This window comes from Ranitomeya imitator, chromosome 2 (assembly GCF_032444005.1).
Source record: "Ranitomeya imitator isolate aRanImi1 chromosome 2, aRanImi1.pri, whole genome shotgun sequence".
NCBI lineage: Eukaryota > Metazoa > Chordata > Amphibia > Anura > Dendrobatidae > Ranitomeya > Ranitomeya imitator.
Genome location: NC_091283.1, coordinates 188413466 through 188427446, shown reverse-complemented (window position 1 = coordinate 188427446; position 13981 = coordinate 188413466). Strand labels below are relative to the sequence as shown.

General features: G+C 42.4%; 1 protein-coding gene across 2 annotated transcripts in view; it reads right to left on the bottom strand.

The window, feature by feature from the left end:
* The window catches only part of PRICKLE3 (prickle planar cell polarity protein 3), a 31319-nt gene extending 28057 nt beyond the window's left edge, over positions 1 to 3262 (bottom strand). For both annotated transcript variants that reach the window (XM_069748359.1, XM_069748361.1), the window contains exon 1: positions 3126 to 3262. In XM_069748359.1, the coding sequence (XP_069604460.1) occupies positions 3126 to 3158 (33 nt within the window). In that variant the 5' untranslated portion in view covers positions 3159 to 3262. The remainder of the gene's footprint in view (positions 1 to 3125) is intronic.
* Between the last annotated feature and the right edge of the window lie 10719 nt (positions 3263 to 13981).

Below are 13981 nucleotides of genomic sequence, written 5' to 3'. Positions count from 1 at the left end.
ACATGGAGGGAGGGGGTTTCCTCACAATCTGGTGAGGAAGGATAAATTAAAGTAAAAGAGAAGCGCCTGTCAGATCAGTTGTATGTGACGGAGGGTTAAAGAAGCTAATCAGTATATATTAAAAATCCCAATGAAAAGTCCCCTTTAACTAAAAATAATAACAAAGACTTAAAAACAATAATCCACAATGTTCTAAATACAAAAGTTGAATTTTAAAATGTAAATTAAATGGATTTTAACTGTGTATTCTCATAATGGTTGTTGCCAATGATCATGATGAAATCTTTAAAGGGATTGTCTCATGACAAATATCAAGATCATATAAAAATCATACAGTAGAGTCCCCTTGTGACAATACAGAGCCAGACAAAGAAAGGCTTTCAATTTGGTGGACCAGTTGACATATTATGCCAGATTCACACATCTGTATTTCGAAGGCTGAACAAAGACCATGATGCAGAGACCGGCCTCGGTCTCCTGGCCCAAAGTTGACAACCTCATGGGAAAATACAGACGTGGTGGAGTCAGGCCTTTCATTTGAATGGCAAGGATGCAATACTACATTTATCCTGTAGTGGCCGCTGTAACAAAAATGAGTAGCTGAACCCCACATTTCCTGACCATAACAGTGATCTGATGATCGTTGGATCAGCTTCACGGGATAAACCCTTTAATGTGATCGCCATCAAGACTTTATTCTATGTATAACTTCATGATAGGGGCTGTACAACATTTTTAGAAACCCCCTCATAGCTCCTCATTCCTTACATTCACGCACAACACACATTTTAACTCCTTTTTCTGCAAATCTTTTTATTGGGTTTTTCGAGCATTGATTATCCGCCGTCAACCTCACCCCACCGTTTTCATCCCCCCTGGAGTTATTTTATATACGTCTGATTATTTGCTACAAATTTTGCAACACGTGACTTGAAAGACACAAAAAAAAGTTAATAAAAAAATATATATTTTTTTGTCTTTTATTTTATGCAAAAAATCACAAACTGTGTGCAGCATTTTGAAGAATTTAAAACAAAGAAAGACAAAAAAATAAATAAAAGTGCCTTAAAAAATGCAAGTAATGAATTGGGTCTAAAGTCTTTTATTTGTCCTAACTTTTCACAATCTATGGAAGGCTGCGCTGCATTGGCATTGCCCGGTAAATGTGTCCCTGCATTCGGAGAAATAGAGGAGCGCATGGGCTGTAGAGGATCTGAAAAACATGGATGCTTTCTTCCAGAAACAGCGCTACACAGGTGCACTGGTTGTGTCTGGTATTGCAGCTGTGCACCATTAAAGTGAATGAGGCTGACCTACAAGTCTGGGGTGGCGCTGTTTCTGGAACACAGCAGCCATGTTTTTCGAAAACCTTTAGTAATTCTTTCACTGTCTTTTACATGGGCCAATGCAAACTGCATAGGAGCAATTACAACAATTATTTTTGAAGATGCGATCAGCCGATAAATGAGAATTTGTTTGCTCGGTGGCTAATTGCTGCCATGTTTACAAGGGTGTCTGATGACGGAGTTGGACACACCAGCTGCAATCACATTTGTAAATCTCATACCTAACTTTTCATTAAAACTCCTTGGATTTGCAAGTTGACAGCTGATGCGGAGAAGCTGTGACTTGTGCTGCCTGACGGAAGACGCTCGGCCGGTTGAGAGTGTTCATTGTTTATTGTGGATTAACTACATTAATGACTTTATTCCAAAAATCCAATATCATTGTATGTGGGCTTAGAAATGTTTCACTCGATGCTCCACCAGTGAAGGGATGAGAAAAATCTGGGTTTTACCTGCAGTATATAGTATATACAACTGTTGCATCTCTGGAGGACCTAGCACCAGTCATGCTTCATTTCTCCTGCGGGGGCGATGTGGAGGAATTGAACACTTGCTATTGGGTTTCCTGACAGATTGGAGCTGATAATTGTGGGTTCAAGCAGTAGGTCACAAGGTCATTATCATATCTTTGGAGGCAAAAAGGGATTGTCAGAAGCCTCGATCTGTAGGATTCGGGTCCTGAGACCTCCATTGATCGCCTGAACATATCAGGTATATAAACCCATAGACTTCCCTATAAAAATGTTTGGTTAAACTGAAGTATCACCTATTTTCTTACTGACTGATGGGGGTCCCACTGCTGAGAATTTTAATCCCCAAAAGTGGAACTTTATTCCCTCTTTCAAAACGGATCTGCAGGTCAGACCCCCCCGACCACCGCTCATTCATTCTCCACCAGAAAAAAGTCGAAGTACAGTTCCAGAGGGAATGAATGGAGCAATGTTGGAGAATGCCGCTCCATTCTAATGGGGATAAAAGTGCCCCAACGGTCGGACTCCCACCAATCAATAAGTTATCACCTATGATGTGGATAGGTAATAACTTGTTTTTACCAAAACTTTTTAACCCATAGAAGGCTCTGCTCATACTCGAGTGCAAGTTTGTTGCTTCTGGTTCTACGCTTTGGATTCAGTGATCAATGGTGGTCTCGGAATTCCCACCCATCAACACTTCTAAACAGGATTGATAACAATGTTTGAAACTTTGTCCACCCTTTAAATGATAAAACCACTTCAGTTTTTGTATTTTTTTTTACCCGTAAAGCTGTAAAATGACCGATGCGAAGCTACTGATGACGTGACGATTCTCGTGAATCTTTTCATTGTGAATATTGACCTGGCTACATTGTTTTTCCTCCACAAACGTGACGGTCACTATTGTTGAGTGTCCAAGACACCTAGATTCAAGATGACTTGTATTTATTTGTTTTCCAAAGAATCCATGGCAGAAACCCAAAACTAAAAAAAAAAAAAAAAAAAAAGTGGCGGCAGATCCCCACGTAGTAATATCATCCGGCAGGGGGCTAACTTTCGGCGCGGAATCTGTTGAAAAATAACAAATCTGCTTTGGGTTTTCAAACCCTCCGGTGTATTTTTTTCTGTTGCATGCGAATGGGGGACTAAAAAAAAGATTCTGTAAAGCTATAATGACGCTAAACCTTTCGATGATGAGAGACAGCGGGGCACGTCTGTGCTCGCGAAAGTCAAAAAGACAAAGAAAGAACAGGAGACGGACAGTATACGGACAAAAGTATACAGCAGTCACCGCCGTCCACCTTACCTGAGAGCGACGTCTCCTGGAATTACGGAACATCCTGACCCTGCGGATGTCTCCTGAGGTCTCGTACAGTAACTCTTTCCTGGTCTTGAGTTCCGTTCACCTGAAGTCAGTCCACACCCCTTACACACCATACGGGACCTCCCCAGGGGACAGCCAGCCCTACCTGTAAGAGGAGACAGACACTCCTAGGCTGGAAAGTGACACCACCCCCGGAAGCCGCATTCATATTACAGCACATAGTTCTGTTTTTAACTCTTTTATGCCCGCTACTGGGCATTTGTAGAAAAAAAAATTGCTCCAGAGCCATCCTACTGTAAAAAAAAAATAAAAAAAAAATTAATTACTTCCAAAATATCTTGCACATCAATGCATTGTAGTTTTTAAAAAAGAACAATAAAAACTGTTGCAGGGGACACCATATTAATAAACCAGGTGAGAGAGGAGCGCCCGCCATGCAGGAGGAAATGGTGCCAGCATGTGCCAATCGCCTAAGCTTCAACATTACAGCGGTCTCTTCTGACAGTCAAAGTGGATGTCAAATTGATTATAGGGTAACTAGAATTATTCTATCTTTAGGGACATTTTTTTTTCTTGAAATACATGTATTTAGGGCTACAAATCATTTTTCCAATTAAAAATGTTGCCCCTATTGCCTTCTATAACCTGTTTGTTACTGTTGATTGCTGGCTGCAGAATGAGCTGAGAGAGGATCTGTCAGTGAGCAGGCAATGGTGATGACACTGAGAGTTTGCAACTCTATTATCTGACTTTTATTTCCCCTTCTTAGCTCATTTTTCACCGCAGATCACAAAGTTGAACTTACAGGGAAAAAAAGAGCCTGTAAAAAAAATAAAACAAATGGGGCAAAATTTGTTATCAAACCGAACTGTAAAAGGGACTTTTAGCACCAAATAAATGAATTTCAGTTAAATAAAAAATTGTTCAAAAAGGCTGACAATCCAAATTAATGGCAGGGTGGTATTTTTTTTTTTCAGGGTCTACATGCGACCCTACCTTCACCGTGTACTCCGCAGTTCACCACACAGAGTAGCTTTCCCCGTAGACGCTGGCTGATCGCTAGGATCCTGGTGATTCATTGATTTTAGGAAGCCACATATAGCAAAAAAAAAAGATTGTTAAAGTGTTTATTGTCCCATGTAGCTTACAAGTTGATGTAATCACTGTAGAGGCCACAAACCTTGCAGATTCTGTCAATGCACCCAGTGGCTACTATGTCATGGTAGCTCCACAGATAATCTGGCACAATACCTGCCTTCCTGGGCATGACCAATGGGCCTAAGAAGCCGGGATGATGACCAATGGACCTAAGAAGCTGGGATGATGAACAATGGGCCTAAGAAGCTGGGATGATGACCAATGGCCCTAAGAAGCCGGGATGATGACCAATGGGCCTAAGAAGCCAGGATGATGACCAATGGGCCTAAGAAGCCGGGATGATGACCAATGGGCCTAAGAAGCCGGGATGATGACCAATGGGCCTAAGAAGCCGGGATGATGACCAATGGGCCTAAGAAGCCGGGATGATGACCAATGGGCCTAAGAAGCCGGGATGATGACCAATGGGCCTAAGAAGCCGGGATGATGACCAATGGGCCTAAGAAGCCAGGATGAAGACCAATGGGCCTAAGAAGCCAGGATGATGACCAATGAGCCTAAGAAGCTGGGATGATGACCAATGGGCCTAAGAAGCCAGGATGAAGACCAATGGGCCTAAGAAGCCGGATGATGACCAATGGGCCTAAGAAGCCGAATGATGACCAACGGGCCTAAGAAGCCGGGATGATGACCAATGGGCCTAAGAAGCCGGGATGAGTCTGCCGGGCTTCATGCCCAGACAGGCATGGTGTTGAGTGCATGTGCGAGATTATCAGCAGTCCAAGCATGACTTACTTGTATAAAAATGTGTATGTAACAAAGATGGTTCCAATAAACCAGACATATCCATCAGCTCTAACCCACTTGAGTCCATTGCAGTTCTCATAAAAAAAAAAAAAAAAAAAAAGCGAAGAAGGGTTTTAGCAGTCAGATGGCCAAAGGACATGATTTCACCACTCTCTGTCCTGTCGTACACCACCAGGGCAACTTATGGCCGATCCATGGGGGTTAGAACAGGTAAATGTGCCGATTTTGCTTTTTTTGAAACCATCTATGCTGCCCATAAGAAATTTGACAACCCCTTAGGTTAAAAAAATCATGTGCCCGCATTTTTGCCAACAGGTGATCTTTGTTGTCTTCTGCAGGCTGCTCCTATATCCAAACTCGGACTGGCCCACTGAGGAACAGGTGAATCTCCCAGCGGGCCTCTCCACTTTCATATCTGAGCCTTGGAATCCCAGTCCGACCCTGCCTGCACCCTTACGTCCTGAGCACTCGTCATGACCCACTCCAATATAGAGGTTAATTAATAACAGAAATTTATGAAAATAGCTTCCGTGGATCAGGAGTATGCGTGCAGGCAGCCGGCCAGAAGCCAGTGGATCCCCATTCAGCAGGAGACAGTGGTTGACACTTTGGAGTTTGCACTGTATTTTCAGTTTTTGCCAGGGATTAATTTATCAGATTACCCAAGCTTCCATACAGGGCTGGCGTCAGCACCCGACACACCCGGGCAAGAGCCGGGGCCCTGAGCAAGCGGGGGATCCACTTGCCATCAGGGACACCGACGCACTATGGGGCCCATGAGCCATGTTTGAAATTCTGACCTCTCTGCTCGTTCCCAGCTGGCTGTAGTTCCGGTCTGTTCCGTATCTTGTAATTCATAGTGCCCATTATTATGTATGGATCGATATATGGGGCCCATACTGTATGGAGCATTATATGTCCCCCATACTGCATGGAGCAATATATGGGGCCCATTCTGTATAAAGCATTGTATGGGACCCATTATTCTGTATGAAGCATTATATGGGGCTCATTATTCTGTATGGAGCATTATATGGAGTCCATCATTCTGTATGGAGCAATATATGTGGCTCATTATACTGTATGGAGCATTATATACATAGTAACATAGTAACATAGTTAGTAAGGCCGAAAAAAGACATTTGTCCATCCAGTTCAGCCTATATTCCATCATAATAAATCCCCAGATCTACGTCCTTCTACAGAACCTAATTGTATGATACAATATTGTTCTGCTCCAGGAAGACATCCAGGCCTCTCTTGAACCCCTCGACTGAGTTCGCCATCACCACCTCCTCAGGCAAGCAATTCCAGATTCTCACTGCCCTAACAGTAAAGAATCCTCTTCTATGTTGGTGGAAAAACCTTCTCTCCTCCAGACGCAAAGAATGCCCCCTTGTGCCCGTCACCTTCCTTGGTATAAACAGATCCTCAGCGAGATATTTGTATTGTCCCCTTATATACTTATACATGGTTATTAGATCGCCTCTCAGTCGTCTTTTTTCTAGACTAAATAATCCTAATTTCGCTAATCTATCTGGGTATTGTAGTTCTCCCATTCCCTTTATTAATTTTGTTGCCCTCCTTTGTACTCTCTCTAGTTCCATTATATCCTTCCTGAGCACCGGTGCCCAAAACTGGACACAGTACTCCATGTGCGGTCTAACTAGGGATTTGTACAGAGGCAGTATAATGCTCTCATCATGTGTATCCAGACCTCTTTTAATGCACCCCATGATCCTGTTTGCCTTGGCAGCTGCTGCCTGGCACTGGCTGCTCCAGGTAAGTTTATCATTAACTAGGATCCCCAAGTCCTTCTCCCTGTCAGATTTACCCAGTGGTTTCCCATTCAGTGTGTAATGGTGACATTGATTCCTTCTTCCCATGTGTATAACCTTACATTTATCATTGTTAAACCTCATCTGCCACCTTTCAGCCCAAGTTTCCAACTTATCCAGATCCATCTGTAGCAGAATACTATCTTCTCTTGTATTAACTGCTTTACATAGTTTTGTATCATCTGCAAATATTGATATTTTACTGTGTAAACCTTCTACTAGATCATTAATGAATATGTTGAAGAGAACAGGTCCCAATACCGACCCCTGCGGTACCCCACTGGTCACAGCGACCCAGTTAGAGACTATACCATTTATAACCACCCTCTGCTTTCTATCACTAAGCCAGTTACTAACCCATTTACACACAATTTCCCCCAGACCAAGCATTCTCATTTTGTGTACCAACCTCTTGTGCGGCACGGTATCAAACGCTTTGGAAAAATCGAGATATACCACGTCCAATGACTCACCGTGGTCCAGCCTATAGCTTACCTCTTCATAAAAACTGATTAGATTGGTTTGACAGGAGCGATTTCTCATAAACCCATGCTGATATGGAGTTAAACAGTTATTCTCATTGAGATAATCCAGAATAACATCCCTCAGAAACCCTTCAAATATTTTACCAACAATAGAGGTTAGACTTACTGGCCTATAAATTCCAGGTTCACTTTTATAGCCCTTTTTGAATATTGGCACCACATTTGCTATGCGCCAATCCTGCGGAACAGACCCTGTCGCTATAGAGTCCCTAAAAATAAGAAATAATGGTTTATCTATTACATTACTTAGTTCTCTTAGTACTCGTGGGTGTATGCCATCCGGACACGGAGATTTATCTATTTTAATCTTATTTAGCCGGTTTCGCACCTCTTCTTGGGTTAGATTGGTGACCCTTAATATAGGGTTTTCATTGTTTCTTGGGATTTCACCTAGCATTTCATTTTCCACCGTGAATACCGTGGAGAAGAAGGTGTTTAATATGTTAGCTTTTTCCTCGTCATCTACAACCATTCTTTCCTCACTATTTTTTAAGGGGCCTACATTTTCAGTTTTTATTCTTTTACTATTGATATAGTTGAAGAACAGTTTGGGATTAGTTTTACTCTCCTTAGCAATGTGCTTCTCTGTTTCCTTTTTGGCAGCTTTAATTAGTTTTTTAGATAAAGTATTTTTCTCCCTATAGTTTTTTAGAGCTTCAATGGTGCCATCCTGCTTTAGTAGTGCAAATGCTTTCTTTTTACTGTTAATTGCCTGTCTTACTTCTTTGTTTAGCCACATTGGGTTTTTCCTATTTCTAGTCCTTTTATTCCCACAAGGTATAAACCGCTTACACTGCCTATTTAGGATGTTCTTAAACATTTCCCATTTATTATCTGTATTCTTATTTCTGAGGATATTGTCCCAGTCTACCAGATTAAGGGCATCTCTAAGCTGGTCAAACTTTGCCTTCCTAAAGTTCAGTGTTTTTGTGACTCCCTGACAAGTCCCCCTAGTGAAAGACAGGTGAAACTGTACAATATTGTGGTCGCTATTTCCTAGATGCCCGACCACCTGCAGATTTGCTATTCTGTCAGGTCTATTAGATAGTATTAGGTCTAAAAGTGCTGCTCCTCTGGTTGGATTCTGCACCAATTGTGAAAGATAATTTTTCTTGGTTATTAGCAGAAACCTGTTGCCTTTATGGGTTTCACAGGTTTCTGTTTCCCAGTTAATATCTGGGTAGTTAAAGTCCCCCATAACCAGGACCTCATTATGGGTTGCAGCTTCATCTATCTGCTTTAGAAGTAGACTTTCCATGGTTTCTGTTATATTTGGGGGTTTGTAACAGACCCCAATGAGAATTTTGTTACCATTTTTCCCTCCATGAATTTCAACCCATATGGACTCGACATCCTCATTCCCTTCGCTAATATCCTCCCTTAAAGTGGACTTTAGACAAGACTTTACATAGAGACAAACCCCTCCTCCTCTCCGATTTTTACGATCCTTTCTAAACAGACTGTAACCCTGTAAGTTAACTGCCCAGTCATAGCTTTCATCTAACCATGTCTCGGTTATTCCCACTATGTCAAAGTTACCTGTAGATATTTCTGCTTCTAGTTCTTCCATCTTGTTTGTCAGGCTTCTGGCATATGGGGCCCATTATTCTGTATGAATCGATATATGGAGTCCATTATTCTGTATGGAGCATTATATCGAGCCCATTATTCTGTATGGAACATTATATGAGGTCCATTATTCTGTGTGGAGCATTATATGGGGCCCATTATTCTGTATTGAGCATTATATGGGGTCCATTTTTCTGTATGGAGCATTATATGAGGTCCATTATTCTGTAGGGAGCATTATATAGTGTCCATTATTCTGCATGGAGCATTATTTGGGGTCCATTATTCTGTAGGTAGCAATATATGGGGCTTATTATACTGTATGGAGCAATATATGAGGCTCATTAAACTGTATGGCGCATTATTTGGGGTCCATTATTCTGTAGGTAGTGTAAGATTGCTCTTACTAACGGGTAGGGGATTACTCGCTTGGCACGGGATTGACGTACTCGGGCACGATTTTTTCAAACAAAACAGTCCATACGGTTTATTTTGTACAGCATAAACCGCATCGTAAGCCAAGTTGCATATCACTGTCTTACATGTAGTCCATTCATTAACACATTATCTTTACATTAAGTCTCAGAACCTTAGTCTGTGGTAACTAAACACGCTGGTCCTCCTGACCAGTTGCCGTGGGTTACCACACAGTTCATATCACACAGGTGGCAGCAACTAATCACGCTGGTCCTCCTCTGACCAGTTGCCGTGGGTTACCACACAGTTCATAACACAATAAGGACCAACAGTCTATGAAGGTACCTTACGGGAGCTCCTGCTCCACCAGCTGACTCCTTGTCAGTCCTCTCTTCTGGAGAAGCTGCCAAACGGGGATCACCAACTTGCCTTTGCGGCATATCTCAGTCAGTCCAGACCCACCGAGGACTGTAGCTTCCCCAAGTTTCACTCTTCTGGAGAAGCTGCCAAACGGGGATCACCAACTTGCCTTTGCGGCATATCTCAGTCAGTCCAGACCCACCGAGGACTGTAGCTTCCCAAAGTTCCACTCTTCTGGAGAAGCTGCCAAACGGGGATCACCAACTTGCCTTTGCGGCATATCTCAGTCAGTCCAGACCCACCGAGGACTGTAGCTTCCCCAAGTTCCACTGCTCTGCTCAGGGATCCAGTCCTACTCCCAGGACCTCCCACGCTAGCATGTGCTTTCCAGGAAGCAACACAGGCTTCCACAGGTCACTCATACACCGGGCCCATGTGACCCACACCCTGGTCACATTATATACCTTGAACAACTTCCCCTGGATGGGAGTGTGGGTGTGTGTGGCTAGTCTGACCCGCCCATCTCTCATGACTAGCCCTGCCAATCTCCCATTAGAACTTCACATTTACTTGTGGGACTACAGGTCCCAGCACACCAACCAAACTTCAGACTGGCAGCGCAGAGTCCCCTCCTCTGCGACACATATATCGGCCATTCACCACAATGCCGGATTTTGTCACATCATCACATCCATGCCTGTGATTCCCAAGCACTCTCACGGCCTCAATGCACCTCTGTGCGCATACTTGAGAAACCATGCAGCGCCCCCTACCTGTTACAGGGGTCACTGCATCACAGTAGCAATATATGGGGCTTATTATACTCTATGGAGCAATATACGAGGCTCATTATACTGTATGGAGCATTATTTGGGGTCCATTATTCTGTAGGTAGCAATATATGCGGCTTATTATACTGTATGGAGCAATATATGAGGCTCATTATACTGTATGGAGCATTATATGAGGTCCTTTATTCTGTATGAGGTCCATTATTCTGTGTGGAGCATTATATGGGGCCCATTATTCTGTATGGAGCATTATATAGGGTCCATTATTCTGTAGGGAGCATTATATAGGGTCCATTATTCTGCATGGAGCATTATTTGGGGTCCATTATTCTGTAGGTAGCAATATATGGGGCTTATTATACTGTATGGAGCAATATATGAGGCTCATTATACTGTATGGAGCAATATATGGGGCTCATTATACTGTATGGAGCAATATATGGGGCTCATTATTCTGTATGGAGCACTATGTGGTGCCCATAATACTGTATGGAGGAATATACTGTCTGGTTTCTGAGCTATTGCAGAATTTACAGTAGATATCACTAGTGTAATGTAAGGGCGGAGACAGACTGCCATATTTCTCATGCAAGAATCGCATTGTAAACCTCGCACTGGCTGTCGGCTCTCCTGACCTGAGCTTGACAGCTGCATAGTAATCCATCATACTGGTTATGCTCAGGTCAGGAGAGGTGCCAGGCCAGTCCGTGCAGTGCGATGCGATTGTCGCACGAGAAATACGGCAGTGTGTCTCTGCCCTAAGAAGTTAAATCTTTGGCATTGTACTAAACCTATATTTCTCTGACGTATCTGTGTATCATGAATTGTGGGATGTGTTAAAGGGGCCCAATAAGACTCTTTCGCCCGGGGCCCACGAAAACCTGGAGCTGACCCTGCTTCCATAATTTAAGACAGTCCATTGCTTTTTCCTACCAGAAGTTACTGCACAGCACATGGTTTAAGGCAGTAACATAGTAACATAGTAACATAGTTAGTAAGGCCGAAAAAAGACATTTGTCCACCCAGTTCAGCCTATATTCCATCATAATAAATCCCCAGATTTACGTCCTTCTACAGAACCTAATAATTGTATGATACAATATTGTTCTGCTCCAGGAAGACATCCAGGCCTCTCTTGAACCCCTCGACTGAGTTCGCCATCACCACCTCCTCAGGCAAGCAATTCCAGATTCTCACTGCCCTAACAGTAAAGAATCCTCTTCTATGTTGGTGGAAAAACCTTCTCTCCTCCAGATGCAAAGAATGCCCCCTTGTGCCCGTCACCTTCCTTGGTATAAACAAATCCTCAGCGAGATATTTGTATTGTCCCCTTATATACTTATACATGGTTATTAGATCGCCCCTCAGTCGTCTTTTTTCTAGACTAAATAATCCTAATTTCGCTAATCTATCTAGGTATTGTAGTTCTCCCATCCCCTTTATTAATTTTGTTGCCCTCCTTTGTACTCTCTCTAGTTCCATTATATCCTTCCTGAGCACAGGTGCCCAAAACTGGACACAGTACTCCATGTGCGGTCTAACTAGGGATTTGTACAGAGGCAGTATAATGCTCTCATCATGTGTATCCAGACCTCTTTTAAAGCACCCCATGATCCTGTTTGCCTTGGCAGCTGCTGCCTGGCACTGGCTGCTCCAGGTAAGTTTATCATTAACTAGGATCCCCAAGTCCTTCTCCCTGTCAGATTTACCCAGTGGTTTCCCATTCAGTGTGTAATGGTGATATTGATTCCTTCTTCCCATGTGTATAACCTTACATTTATCATTGTTAAACCTCATCTGCCACCTTTCAGCCCAAGTTTCCAACCTATCCAGATCCATCTGTAGCAGAATACTATCTTCTCTTGTATTAACTGCTTTACATAGTTTTGTATCATCTGCAAATATCGATATTTTACTGTGTAAACCTTCTACCAGATCATTAATGAATATGTTGAAGAGAACAGGTCCCAATACCGACCCCTGCGGTACCCCACTGGTCACAGCGACCCAGTTAGAGACTATACCATTTATAACCACCCTCTGCTTTCTATCACTAAGCCAGTTACTAACCCATTTACACACATTTTCCCCCAGACCAAGCATTCTCATTTTGTGTACCAACCTCTTGTGCGGCACGGTATCAAACGCTTTGGAAAAATCGAGATATACCACGTCCAATGACTCACCGTGGTCCAGCCTATAGCTTACCTCTTCATAAAAACTGATTAGATTGGTTTGACAGGAGCGATTTCTCATAAACCCATGCTGATATGGAGTTAAACAGTTATTCTCATTGAGATAATCCAGAATAACATCCCTCAGAAACCCTTCAAATATTTTACCAACAATAGAGGTTAGACTTACTGGCCTATAATTTCCGGGTTCACTTTTAGAGCCCTTTTTGAATATTGGCACCACATTTGCTATGCGCCAGTCCTGCGGAACAGACCCCGTCGCTATAGAGTCCCTAAAAATAAGAAATAATGGTTTATCTATTACATTACTTAGTTCTCTTAGTACTCGTGGGTGTATGCCATCCGGACCCGGAGATTTATCTATTTTGATCTTATTTAGCCGGTTTCGCACCTCTTCTTGGGTTAGATTGGTGACCCTTAATATAGGGTTTTCATTGTTTCTTGGGATTTCACCTAGCATTTCATTTTCCTCCGTGAATACCGTGGAGAAGAAGGTGTTTAATATGTTAGCTTTTTCCTCGTCATCTACAACCATTCTTTCCTCACTATTTTTTAAGGGGCCTACATTTTCAGTTTTTATTCTTTTACTATTGATATAGTTGAAGAACAGTTTGGGATTAGTTTTACTCTCTTTAGCAATGTGCTTCTCTGTTTCCTTTTTGGCAGCTTTAATTAGTTTTTTAGATAAAGTATTTTTCTCCCTATAGTTTTTTAGAGCTTCAATGGTGACATCCTGCTTTAGTAGTGCAAATGCTTTCTTTTTACTGTTAATTGCCTGTCTTACTTCTTTGTTTAGCCACATTGGGTTTTTCCTATTTCTAGTCCTTTTATTCCCACAAGGTATAAACCGCTTACACTGCCTATTTAGGATGTTCTTAAACATTTTCCATTTAATATCTGTATTCTTATTTCTGAGGATATTGTCCCAGTCTACCAGATTAAGGGCATCTCTAAGCTGGTCAAACTTTGCCTTCCTAAAGTTCAGTGTTTTTGTGACTCCCTGACAAGTCCCCCTAGTGAAAGACAGGTGAAACTGTACAATATTGTGGTCGCTATTTCCTAGATGCCCAACCACCTGCAGATTTGTTATTCTGTCAGGTCTATTAGATAGTATTAGGTCTAAAAGTGCTGCTCCTCTGGTTGGATTCTGCACCAATTGTGAAAGATAATTTTTCTTGGTTATTAGCAGAAACCTGTTGCCTTTATGGGTTTCACAGG